This window comes from Vombatus ursinus, unplaced genomic scaffold (genome assembly GCF_900497805.2).
Source record: "Vombatus ursinus unplaced genomic scaffold, bare-nosed wombat genome assembly UNPS02014806.1, whole genome shotgun sequence".
NCBI classification, from domain to species: Eukaryota; Metazoa; Chordata; class Mammalia; order Diprotodontia; family Vombatidae; genus Vombatus; species Vombatus ursinus.
This window is the reverse complement of record NW_020954584.1, coordinates 266,027-280,363: the sequence shown is the minus strand read 5'-3', so window position 1 is coordinate 280,363 and position 14,337 is coordinate 266,027. Positions and strand designations below refer to the sequence as shown.

At 36.0% G+C, this 14,337-nt stretch overlaps 1 protein-coding gene across 1 annotated transcript; it reads left to right on the top strand.

The window, feature by feature from the left end:
* The first annotated feature begins 10,554 nt into the window (after positions 1-10,554).
* Positions 10,555-11,502, top strand: LOC114051807 (olfactory receptor 4C12-like). The gene has a single exon (XM_027874208.1). The coding sequence runs from the start codon at positions 10,573-10,575 to the stop codon at positions 11,500-11,502; it is 930 nt and encodes a 309-aa protein (XP_027730009.1). The 5' UTR covers positions 10,555-10,572.
* The last annotated feature ends 2,835 nt before the right edge of the window (positions 11,503-14,337 follow it).

The following is a 14,337-nucleotide window of genomic DNA, read 5'->3' as shown; positions in this document are numbered from 1 at the left end:
TTCAGATGTAAGTTCTGGTAAACTTGGGAAACACTTTTGAGGTAAAAGCCTTTTGGACTGTAACTGTTTTTATTTTGAATTGTCTGGATCATAATAATCCAGCCATAATCAATAGTCAATAATCCACCATCTGAGACAAACACCACAAGCTACTGAGAGAGACTATGATACAGGTGGAGGTCTGCATCTAGAAAAGCTGAGAGGACAGTTTTTAGCCTCAGTCTAAGATGGGATCCTCCTGGCTCAGTTTCCCCATTATGTTCCTTTGGAAAGGAATGTTACCCATCTGGCTATTTCTGAGTCTGGTTATGAGGTGGAATTGATAATTATTTTCCTACTTTATCCCTTTTATAGCAGATTTCTATAATCAGAGCTAATGGTCATTAAAAGATATGAGCACCATACAACTGTGTGAGATCTTGTCATTTTGACCTGAATGTGTAGTCATTCCATATTCTAAACAACTGGGTAAATTAGTACTTGGGTTTGTCATCTACCTGCTTGCATAGTCACGTGAATTATTATCCCATAGACTAAGGTTTGCATAACAAAATGTGTGTTTAAGATCTGAACTATTCAGCCTAAAATTATATTCCTTTCTATATCCTAAATACCTTAGTAATTGGATGTTGCTATTAATTACTGAAATTAAATCAGAAACATCTTCAGTTTGGTTTAGGGAAGAGAATTTCAGTTCAATCAGTTTTCTTAGAGAGAGGTAACCTGTAGAAAAATGGATATTTGATGTAGTTCATTATTTAAATATCGTACAAAGTTTTTTTTTTGTTTGTTTTTGGTTTTGTGTTTTTTATAATTGGAGTAAAAGTCAGTCTCTGGCAAATTTATTTCCACTCAAGGGTGGAAAACTTTTACATGCAAGAATGTTACTACTTATATTTTTTGTATAGGACTGAATCCCAATAGTATCTGATCCTCCTAAAGGAATTGGAATCAGAGTGGAAACTTTTGAGAAAGTAACAAGATCAGATAATCCTGTATGTCAAATATGAATGATTCTAATGGAGCTCTTGCTTTCTTTCTTTGTTTTTCCCCATTCTGAAATCACTTTTAATTCTCCTTATATTTGGGCCCTACATATTGAATTTGCTTGTCAGAATTTTGTCTTCCACACTATGGGCCATTCGCTTACACTTGGTACCAAACAGTGGGTACCAGCCCATTTCCCCCCCATTGTCCCCTGGATGCAGCCTGAGCTCATTTCCAGTTAACCTCCTCCCTGGGACCCCCTTGAAGCAGGGATAGCCCCTAGCCAGCAGGAAGCAGTTTCAGAAGCTGAGACCTTTGCCACTTACCCCAAAATATTTTGAGTCCCTTTGTTTGAGGTGGGAATTATAGGGTTATGGGACCTGGACCCCTAAAAGGAAAAGACTATATCTTTGAGAACAACCCAGTCCCCGAATTTTCTCATACATTTTAACAGCCCAGATCACTAGTACCTCCACCAAGGCAACTGGCCTATCCCAGCCCATCTAGATTACTCAATTAGCCTACTTAACTCCTTTCTCTGTCTGGCCCATCTGGTTAGTTACCTTTCCTTAATCCTATTCAGATCTTTCCTTTGTTCCTTTCTGTATATAAGTATTAATCTCGCCCCCATCAAATGCAGATTCGCTAGGAATCTTGCCTGCTCTATTTGTTTTACAAATAAATCTTTTTGCTTTGACTGAAAGGATGCTTGAGTGCTTGAATTATTTGTAGGTGGATCCCCCTGTACCCTTACATTTCAAGGTTCCCAGCACCACAAACCATATCAATGCCATGAATCCCAGTGTGAGGGGGCAAGGACACTAGAAGTTGAGTTCCAGCTTTAGCTGGGCTCCCCCACATAGCAAAATCCCTGGGTGGAGGGGCCTAAAGTGTGGTTCAACTGAACCTAATCAAGAGAAAATATCTTAAGAGTGTGAGGACATCTGAAATTGTGAAGTTACAAGGATCATTTAAAGGAGTGGCAGTTGGCATTACATTTGGTATTAATAATTTCTGTCATTATGTTAACAATTTTCTGTCAGTAGCAACATAATGATGGGCTGATCACTGAAGATCAGCTGCGGCTTCTTGGGGGACAGTTTTTTTAGGTAACTTTAAGACAATTCATATAAGTCTACCTCAGCAAAAGAGTTTGGTCCATTGCATTTCGGGGACTCCCCAAGGTAGCAAGAACTTGACAATTTACATGTAGGGGTACTTGACAAAAAGCACATGATACAGAAAGCTGTACACTTGGTATCTCTTTGCCTATCAGAGCATCCCTCAACACTGGTTAATAAGCAGAGTTGGGAAAAATAGGTAACTGAGTCATTTTCAACATATTTTATGTCTGTTTCTTTACCATCAGTTCTTTTTGTACTTCTATTTTGACTTATGTACTTTTAAAAAATGATCTGAATATTTCCTCTCTGTTATTCTTGTCCTTGGTGGCTGTATTGTTTATTTTTTTCTTGATTGTCTTTTGTCTTCAGTGCAATAAATTTCAAAATGGTCTCTGTGCCTCAAGTACACTTCAGTTCCCCCTCCAATCCACCCTCCACAAACTGCAAAATGATTTTCTCAAAGTATGTGTCCCTCTACCCCCTTCAATATATTCTCTAGTGATTACTCAGTAAATATTTAACATCAATAAAAAAGCCATTTATTTGAAATTTAAAGTTCTTCATGACATAATCTCTTCCCATCATTCTGGTTTTCTTAAACAATAATCCCGTCCACACTCTCTAAGGTCTAACCATCCTGGCTAACTTGCTGGTTCCCACACATGTCACTCTACTTCCCATTTCTAAATCTTTGCATAAACTATATCCCATGTCTGGAATTATCTCCTCTTCAACTACATGCTTTTGAATACCTTACTTCTTCTTTCAAAAAAGTTGAAAAGCAACCACTTTTTCTCCCCACAGTTTCTATTGCCTCCTCTCTGTTATTTTACATGGTGTGTGTGTCTGTGTGTGTGTGTGTGTGTGCATAAATGTACAGATAGATATATAGTACCTATATATACTCTTATTGTCTCCCAATTAGAATATAATCTTCTTGAAGGTAGGGGCAGTTTTTTTTTCTTTTATTTGTATTCCCAGTGTTTAACCCAATTCTTGGCATTTAGGAAATGATTTATTAGCGCTTATTTATTGATTGACTGATGTCAGATGACATAATTAGTTCAAAGCAAAATGATTTACTGAAATGATATATCTTTAAAAAAAAAGGTAGCAACACCTCTTTTTCCCATTAAATTGGAAACACTATTCCACAAATACACACAGTATAACTTGAGGGCAATGGAGTTCACAGTTGGAGAGCCACATGGGAATAGATTTGGTTAAGGTAATTTGTAATAATAAATATATTTACAATTTATATGGTTGTGGTTGTTGTTGTTCGTCCTTCATTCTCTAAGAAGACTTGTGACATTATAAGGATAATGTCTTGAACTGCTTATATATTGGATTTAAATGAGGCAGAACTGTTCAATCATTAGCCTCATGCTTCTGAAGTCATCAAAGTCTAGTAACCAGACAAAGGTCAAGACAACTGGTGATAGCCCAGAATGCAGTGGGTGACCTCTGCTTTTCTAAATCAATGTCTTTCCCACGTCTCAGTTTGTCTGAGGCAACACCCATTCATTGACTAAGGCTAGGTAAGAATTACACAAACATGACACAATTTACCATAACAAAGATATTAATGTGGGGGGCGGGGGCGGAAAAGATCTTTGAAGTAGAGTTTCTGGTTAAAAAATGCTATTTACATTCATTCTATGCCATCAAATCCTGAACAATGAGTCACAGAAGTTTAGGTTGGGTCTATTGCTGGCCATTCAAAGAAAGCTAAAGTGATTAGGATTTAAAGGTCATAGATAAGAAACTCCATTTAAAACACAATGAGTTTTTTAAGAGCCTGTTTTTCTAGAATTATATTTAGAGAAATAAAAAATGAAAGTTGCACAAGACAAAAAATAAATAGTCTCAGCTTTTGGGGAAAAAAATAATAAGAAAAAGAAGTTGGAAGAAGGAGAAGAAGTGAAAGCAGAAAGAGGAGGAGGAGAGGGAGGAGAGGAAGAAGAGGATTAAGAAGAAAAGGGAAAAGGAGGAGGAGGAGAAGGAGAAGGAGAAGAATAACTTATATTGTTGTGTTTAGTGGTAATTTTGCTCTGCACAGGTTGATGCACACTTTTTTTTGATGTTTCTCTGAAGTCATCCTAGTAATGACCACTGTTTTCCACCTAATCCTAGGTAGAGTTTAGTCACTAACCCTAATCAGGTAGACTTCTAGCCACAGACTAGACCAGTGACCCTTTGACTGAATCCAAACTTTACAGAACAAATCCCCTTAATAAAAGGATTTGTTGTGTAAAACTAGAGCTCAAAAGGCTGCACTTGAGGACCTAGAGGTCTACATATGGCCTTGAGGCTGCACATTCCCCACCCCTGGACTAGACCAACAGAATTATTAAAAACCCCCACCAGATCAATCAACCTGTTCTATTACAAAACAATGGATTTAAAGAGTTAAAGCAGTTGAACTGCTGCTTTGGCATACCTTCCTAATAGGACCAATTATTAATCCTCAGAAGAGATAAGAGTCCAATATGTCACCCAGCCAATATGTCACCCAGCCTCTACACTGAATGAAGTTCACATTAAATCTCCCCTTACAATGAGTGAGAAAAGAGTTGAAAAGGATAGACTGAAAAGTTTCCTTAACAGAACCATTTGCAGAAAGCACTGTCTCCCACTGATAGCTGTACTTTACATTTTCCTTGCCTCTACTCCTGGTTAAAGAGTAATGGAAAAGGAAGGAATCCGGATGCTAAAAAGTAACGGAACATCTCTCAGCTGGACTTGGGCTGTACGAGAAATACCCTTTGAACAACTGACTTCAGGAAGGGATATATATTCCGAGAACTTTTAAGCTACTGCTGTTTTCATGGTACCTGTAAATCTGATTTTTAAACCTTTTTTTCAGCTTTAAATACATATTTTGTATTCTTAGAGTTAAACCTGGTTGTATTTCAAATCTTATGCTTTTTAAGTATTTTTTCCAGAATTTTTTTTTATGGAAAAGATATTGTCAGAAAGACAGAGACAGAGACACACAGAAACACAGAGAGAGACATACATAGAAAGACAGAGACACATACACACACACACACACACACACACACACACACACACAGAAAGAGAGAGAGAGACAGAGAGAGAGAGAGAAAGAATATGTATGTCTTTTTAGTGTTCAGAAATATTTGATATTAAATCTCTGTGACTGTTCTACATATTGTAGTGAAGATGCTGAACACCTTAGGGAGAGTGGATATCCAGTCATCCAGTAGAAATTACTGGACAAAATGAGATATAAATAAAATGACCTGGGTTCAAATCCTGTCTCAGATACTTGCTAGCTATGTCACCTTGGACAAGGCAATCCCTGTGTTTTAGTTACTCCATCTGTAAAATGAGAATTTGGAACTGGTCATCTCTAAGGTCATTTCCACCTCAAAATCCTAAAATTCCACCTGCCCAAGACAGTCCCAAAGTTTTCAGCTTCTACTCATATTTATTCTAATATTCCTCTAAAAGTGTAGGATATGTGTGTGTGTGTTTGTTTAATTTCATCAAAGAGATTTTATGATGTCTATGGTTACAACTTTATATATCCTTTGTTTGGAAGAAAAAAAATCAAAAGCCATTTACATTTCTAAAAGAATACATTTGGAGAAAAAAAACTAATTACTTATTACAGTGCACACAGTGAGTTATTCTCAAACTAACGTATTAAGCAACTCTCCCCCCCAATCAAAAAAAAATAAAGAAACAAGATCATGGCAATAGTTGCAAGTTAAATTCATATGTCAATATTTATTTTTTTATCACTAAGATGAGACTATCTGCAGTCTACAAGAATTGAGCATCACCATCTCTATTTTATTCTGAACTAATATATAGGTGGACTAATAAAATAATTTTAAGGTTTCAGAAGAATTTTCTATAAAATAACACTATAACATAGGTGATACATGATCATTCCCATCTTACAGATTATGAAATAGAGGCTTGGATAAGTTAAATGACTTTTATAAGTTTAGTCTCTGAATTGGATTTTAACCTTCATTTCCTGACACCAAGATCAGAACTCAATCTATTCTGCTTCTCAAAAAACAACTGTCAATATTACCAGTCTAACTAGAAAACATAGGGATCAAAGCATGAAGGGGGAAAAAGAAACAAACAAAATAGTGGCTCTGAACTCCTGAGTTCAGCTGCACTTGAGAGATGGTGATTTGTAGCCCAGCATTGTAATGAGTATTGTTTCCTGCTGTTTGTGCAGAGTGTGATTGAGCCAAATGGCTCTATTTCTGTGACCTTAGGCAAACGACTTAAGCCTTCAGAATCTATTATTTTACTTGACAGATGATTGTGCTGGATTAGTAGACCCGTCCTGCCTAGCCCTTAGCACATAAAATGCTTATTGTTATGACTTTACTTGTTAACCAATCCTTTAATAATATTTATGATATTAGGGCATCACAATAAATTCGAAAAACTGCAGATATGCATACTAATTTAATATGATTAATTGTAAAACAAATTATAAATGATACTTAAATAGATCTTTAATAATCACAATAATAATCACAAATACCTATATATAATCACACATACACATATATAGTAGATAATATATTTTATATACAATAATCATAATAATAATCACAAATAACTATATATAATGATATATGATATATATATATATATATATATAAATTTGTGCCTGTGTGTGTGTGTATATATATAAAATCTCATTCAACTCCCATGAATCTCTATGATGTAGACACTGCCGGTATTATTTCCCCTGTTTTTTGAGTGAGAAGACTAAAGCTCAGAGAGGTCAGGAGACTTGTCCAGGATCACACTTAGTAATTGATAGTGGTGGAATTCAATCTAGTTCTCATCTGACTTCAAATGAATTACATTCATAAACATTTTCTTCATGTTCAGAGTGTACTTGTAAACTTTGGACACTGAAAGACGCTCAGTGTCCTCATGCAGTACTAAAATTAGTCATTGGAATTTAAGAGTTTGGCTATATCTACAAATAAACAGAGCTAAGATTGGGTATTGTAGGATCATAAATTTAGAGCTAAGAGACCTTAAATAACATTAATCCCACTCTTCTCATTTTATGGATGAGGAAACTGATGGCCAATGAGGATAAATGACTTAACCTTGGTCATCCAGCTAATAAGTAGTTAGGTGAGGCAGAATTTGAACCCAGATCTTCCTGACCTGAAGTTCAGTGTTTTGTCAACTATATCATGCTGTCCCTAAGGGCTCTCTTAGGCAACTGAATGTACATAAAAAATACTTACTTGACAAGATCTAAGAGTTGAGAGGAAACTCATAGGTCATTTTCTCCAGTGTCTAATGGATCAAAGATCCTGTCTGCAACCTAACTGAGAAGTGGTCATCCAACCTTAGCTTGAGGTAGTGAGTGGATATTTCATTGTTCATAATATAAACCATTGTACTTTCATGTTTCTTTAATTATCAGTAAATTCATACTTATAATTCTAGATACACCTCTTTTCAATTTCCGTCTCTTGTTCCTCATTCTCTCCTTTGTCAAGCAGAACATCTCTTACCCCATCCATATAATAACCTCTCAAATAACTGAAGATGTAATACCCCACCCCACTACCAGATCTCACTCTCCTCTTATCCAGGTCAAAAAAAAATATGAGTACCTTCAACTAATACTCATATGACATCATCTCTAAAGATCCTTCACCAGTCTTGTTATCCTCTTTGGACATAATCCAATTTATCAATGTCCTTCCTAAAATGTGGCATACAGCCACATGTCTTCTTACTGGGGAAAAAATCAGCTGGAATATTAGCTATCTCCTTTTGTAGTTATGCTTCTCAATGAAGCCTAAGGGGGGCATTATCCTTTGTTGCTGTTTTTTGTATGCTGTGCCTTTAAATTTAAACCCCTTAGATCTTTCCAATATAAACAGTTGCCTACCAATGATGGTGGATGTTCATTTTTCCACATTCATCTGTTCTCTTCTATGACTTCACTTCATAGGTCCTGAGGCTCTTTCACCTCTAAGAGGTTATTCTTCTGAATTTTCTACCATTCACAGGTAATTAGGTGTATCTTCAAAGGAATCACATCCAAAAAAATCAATGAAGCAAACCAAGGTCCAAATTCAATCTATTTGGGGGGAAATGCTTGAATTTACTTATGATTTTGGCATACTTGGGACAGAACATGGAACTGCAAATTTTGATTGACAACCAGCTACTTAGATCTGAGCAACTGGGATCAAAAAGTCTGGGAAAAAATTAGATTTAGTGACATAGTTGTTTGTAGTGACATAGTTTTTTTCCCCAAAAAATATGCATATCTTTGCAAGGTTTTTATTATTAAAAAAAGATTGAGGGAGGTGGGAGGACAGAATGGCTCTTATAAAAAGAAAATGAAGAAAAAACATCATTAGAGGATTTCAAAATGAACAGAAGAGAAGAGAGAGATCAAAAAGAAACACAGTCAAGCTGGAAGTCTTTGAAAGTTACATGTTGAATTAAGGAAAGAAATGTTAAATATGTAATTTGTTTTAACAAATAATCTCTACAAGTACAAGATGGGGTGGACCTGGAAGGACAATAGTCCATACTGGAAAAAACAAAGTCAGAGCTTTCATGGACTTCAGATTTGAAAGAAGTCAACCGTATCTAGGGAAACTGAGAAAACAAAAACAATATTGACTATAAGTAAGAAGGGCATAAGATATAGGATTAGTGAGTAATACTTCTGTTATCACACTCTGAAATGGACAGATCACAATCTAAAAGATTGAATCCAATTCTGGACACCATATTTTAGAAAACATGGATAATGTAGAGAGTACCACAAGAAGAGGCCTGTCAAGTTGAAGGCTCTCTGGATTATGCTATGTTAGAATTGATTGAAGAAAAGGGGGCATTTAGCCTGAAGAAAATAGTATTCCTGGGGCACTGGAGGCCTTTTATATGGATGATAAATTAGTCTTCTTTTTCTTAACAGGAAGAACAAAGGATTACATTTGAAAGAAGAAAATTTGGGCTGAACATATACATATACTAATATATATATATATATATATATATATATAATATAAAAAGTAGAACAATCCTGAAATGGAATAAGTTGCATTAGAAGGTAGTGGATTCTGCCTCATAAAGAGTCTGAATAGATACTTATCAGATATGTTGTGGAGGGATTTTTGAGGGGGAGGTAGGGATAAGGAAGAAGATTGTTTGGAATAGACATCTAAAATTCTTAGGACTCTGAAATTCTATTGACTGATATCTTGTCATGTCTCTGGCTATATAATATTGTGTGTGTGTGTCTCAATTGGGTATGGAAAGCTATCTTACCCTACAGGAAAATAGGGGAGGAAGGGAATAAGAGGTGGGGACTGGGGATGATAAAGAGGAGAGCACATTGAGGGAGGGGGTAATCAGAAGCAAACACTTCTGAGGAGGGAGGGACAGGGTCAAAAGAGAGAATAGCATAAATTGGGGGAGGCAGGTTAGGATGAAGGGAAATATAGTTAGTTTTCCATAACATGACTACTATGGAAGAGTTTTGCATGACTACACATGTATAACCTGTATCAAATTGCATGCCTTCTTAATGAGGGTGTATGGGGAGGGAGGAAGGGAGAAAATTTGGAACCCCAAATTTTCAAAACGGATATTTAAAAAATTGTTTTCACATGCAACTGGGAAATAAGATATACAGGAAATGAGGTATAAAAATCTATCCTACTCTACAGGAAAATGAAAGGGAAAGGGGATAAGAGAAGGGGAGGAGAAGATAGAAGGCAGGACAGATTAGGGGAAGGGGTATTTAGAATGCATGTCATCTTAGGGTGGGGGGCAGGGACGAAATGGGGAGAAAATTTGGAAATCCAAATTTTGTGGAAGTGAATGTTGAAAACTAAAAATAAATAAAATTTTAAAAATTGTGTGTGTGTATGTGAACGACAGAGACAGAAGGAGAGACAGAAAGACAGACAGAAAGGGAGATAGACAAAGAGAGCTTATGTTTCAAGGGAACATCATATGGTCCTAACATGTTATAATATATTAGAACATATAATTTATAAATTTGGCTTTGGAAATTACATGTGTATAGTGTCCCAAGGCCCTGTCTTTGCTGAATTTTTCACCCCCCCCAAAAAAAATCATATTGATAGAGCTTCAACCAGAAAAAAACAAACAAACAAACTAAACTAAACAAAACAAAACACCAGTATAGGAACAAGAACTGGTAAAAAGGATGATAAGTTCTCTTAGACTTGGCCTCTTTATCCCAGTGTCTAGTGACTCACCCATTGGAAGAATAGGGGAGTTTTCACCTTCCTATGTTTTTTAATATGTGCAAAATGTGTTTCACCTGAGGAGTTATAACAAGATAGGGTTACATAAGAAATTCCAAGTGTGATAAATTATAATTATCTCTTTTCAAGTGAATTAACTCTAACCAGTTTATTCTCACATATTTATACAGATGAAGCATGTGAACAATGTGACTGAATTCATTCTCCTGGGACTCACACAAAATCCAGAGATGCAGAAAGTCATATTTGTGGTATTTTTGCTCATCTATTTGGCAACACTGGCAGGCAACCTGCTCATTATCATTGCTATCATCACCAGCCAGACTCTGGCTTCCCCCATGTACTACTTTCTATCCTACTTGTCCTTCATAGATGGCTGCTGTTCATCTTCCTTGGCCCCTAAAATGATAATTGACTCACTCTTTGAGAAGAAAACTATCTCCTTTAATGGGTGTATGACCCAGCTCTTTACAGAACACTTTTTTGGTGGTGCTGAGATCATCCTGCTCACAGTGATGGCCTATGACCGCTATGTGGCAATTTGCAAACCTCTACACTATACCACAATTATGAGCCAGAGGCTCTGTGGCCTCCTGGTGGGGGTAGCATGGGCTGGGGGTTTTATCCATGCAATAATACAGCTTCTCATCACAGTCTGGCTCCCTTTCTGTGGTCCCAATATCATAGATCATTTCATGTGTGATTTATTCCCTTTGCTCAATCTTGTCTGCATGGATACCCATGCCCTGGGACTATTTGTTGCAGCAAACAGCGGCTTCATTTGCCTTTTAAACTTTCTCCTCTTGATGGCTTCCTATGTAGTCATCCTGACCTCCCTAAAATCTCACAGTCTGGAGGGGAGGCTGAAAGCTCTCTCAACCTGTGTCTCCCATATTATTGTTGTACTCTTATTCTTTATTCCTTGCATATTTGTGTATCTCCGGCCAATGACCATCTTCCCTATTGATAAGGCTATGGCTGTTTTTTATTCAATGATAACCCCCATGTTAAACCCTTTAATCTATACTTTGAGGAATACAGAGGTAAAGATTGCCATGAGGAATTTATGGAGTCAAAGAATGATCTCATGTAAAAATTAATTTTTTGTGAAGGGCTGAACATGAAATAAAGTGAATGTTAAGATTCTCTCTCTCTCTCTCTCTCTCTCTCTCTCTCTCTCTCTCTCAACTGGGGTGAAATGACTTGCCCATGATCACACAACGAATAAGTGTCTAAGGCAGATTTGAAAATTCAGGTCATCCTGGGACAATACTCTACCCGCCATGCCAGCTAGTTTCACCAATGCTGAGATTTTAGGAATAATCATATAGTATTCATGAAAAGGATACTGATTTTTCTTTTAAATAATATATTTAGGGAAAGCAAATATATAATTATTTTTCATGTTTTAAATGTTTATCCATCAAATACTGACTACCTGGCTGCTTCATATGTTCATACAACAGTCAAAATCTCATACTGAATAGAGCAGGATCTGGCTTTGTTTTCAGGAAGACCCAAATTAAAGTCCTGCCTCTGACATATAAATGTGATGCGATCATGGGCAAACCACTTAATATCTCAATATACCCATACAATTCTCTCAAACTATAGGTTTCAGATCAGGGTACCAATCTTCATTGGTGGACTTCTTTTTTTTTTTTTTTTTAATCATCATGAGTTCTCCATATAATTGACATCAGAGATCTATACAAAATCACAAGTCACATTCATGTAAGAGAGTAGGCCATTTGATTCAGATTTTTTTCCTATTTTTTAAACTCATCTACAGACATTCTTTGGACTTGATTTTTGCCCCTACAAACCAGTTTGATGACTTCCTTTGGCTTTGTGATGATATAACCTCTTTTTTTCCCCTTCTTTGACCACACTTCATGTTAAGATTATGCAGAATTGGCACTCCATTACATAAACTTCAATGGATGTCTATAATATATTGCTTCCTTAAAGATTGAAAAAAAATGGAGAGATTTACTTTCTTTCCAGAACAGAAAAGTGAATTTTTAACTCAGGTGTAAGATTGGAAGAAGATCCCCCCCATCCCAAAGGATGGTGTCTAGGATCCCTATTACCTCCCAGATTATGTGACTTATTTTCCTTCTCCTCTTTGGGGTCATATGTAGTGAATTAGGCAAGATCATAAGAGTCTATTTTTTTTTTCCAGAACCCCCCAGTTGTTTTTGTTTTTGTTGTTGTTGTTGTTGTCATTGTTGTTTTTTTCAGAACCAAAGATACAACATGTATACCTAGGAATGGAAAGCAAAAACCCAGAGGAAACCAATTACCCAAATGGTTTAAATTTTATAAATCTCTCTCACTTATTTATTATGCTTTCCACTTGATAAATATCTTATAAATTCAGCTCCTACAGTTTCTGGGGATCCTTATCCTAACTCCTAATCACAATGCAGAGCTAAGCACACTGATCCTAGGCCAGACACCCTATCTGCAGTGCCACATAGTCTCCCACCTAGCAACTTGCATTCCTTTAAGTCAGAGAGGGGCAGAATACAGCACATCTTGGGGCTGGCCCACTGCATTCCCCCCATCCCAAAGATGGAGAGGAGCTAAGAACTCTTGGCCTTCCTTCTCATTAAAATATCCACCAATCAAGATTTCCAGGGGAGGTCCCAATGATGTACTGTCAAGTCAATCAGAAGGAAGACACACCTAGGTGTAAAAGATACCCTTGGCCCTTGCTCTGTGTTTTTGGCACAAATGGATGCATGCCATTGACCAGTTTCTTTTATAACCTGCCTATTAATAAATGATAGCATGCTCAAAAAAATGGCCTCATTATTTATTGGTAAAATTTGCCTCAGAGAACTCCCAACATCATATTTAACATTCTACCTGCTTCCTGTTCCTCATGTAGGAAATACTATACCCCATCCCTATGTCTTTGTACATGTTGTACCATTTGCTTAAAATGTATTTCCACAGTTGAATTGGTATTTTTTTTTCTCTTCTGTTGAGTTTTGTTTCCTGTTTCTGATGGTTCCTCCTATTGGTTTTATTTTTTACTTACAACATCACTAATGTGAAAATATGTTTAATATGAATGTAAATGTATAATCTATATCAGATTGTGCATCATCTTGGGGAGGATGGTAGGGAGGAAGGGGGAGAAAAATTTTAAACTCAAAAGCATATGGAAGTGATTATTGATAAATCAAAATGAATAAAATTAACAAAAAAGGAAAAAAAAACATGTATTTCCACAGTAATTTTGTCATTTAGGGTCCTATTTGTTTAAAACCTTGCTCAAATAACAGTATGAAAACCTTTTTAAAATTTTTTCCCTGTAATTGACCATATCAACAATAAAACTCACAGAAATCATATGATTATCTTAATAGATACAGAAAAAGTATTTGACAAAATGCAACACCCATTCCTATTAAAAACACTAGTGAGCATAGGAATAAATGGAGTCTTCCTTAAAATGATAGGTAGCATCTATCTAAAACCATCAGCAAGTATTATATGTAATGTGAGTAAGCTAGAAGCATTTCAAATAAGATCAGGGGTGAAACAAGGATGTCTATTATCACCATTGTTATTCAATATTGTGCTAGAAATCTTAGCTGTGGCAATAAGAGAAGAAAAAGAAATTGAAGGAATTATAATAAGCAAAGAAGAAACAATGTTATCACTCTTTGCAGATGATATGATGGCATATTTAGAGAATCTTAGAGAATCAAGTAAAAATTACTTGAAATAATAAACAAATTTAGCAAAGTTGCAGGATATAAAATAAACCCACATAAATAATTGGCATTTCTATATATTACTAATAAAACTCAACAGCAAGAGATAGAAATAGAAATTCCATTTAAAGTTACTGTAAACATTATAAAATATTTGGGAATCTACCTGCCAAAACAAACTCAGGAACTATATGAACACAATTA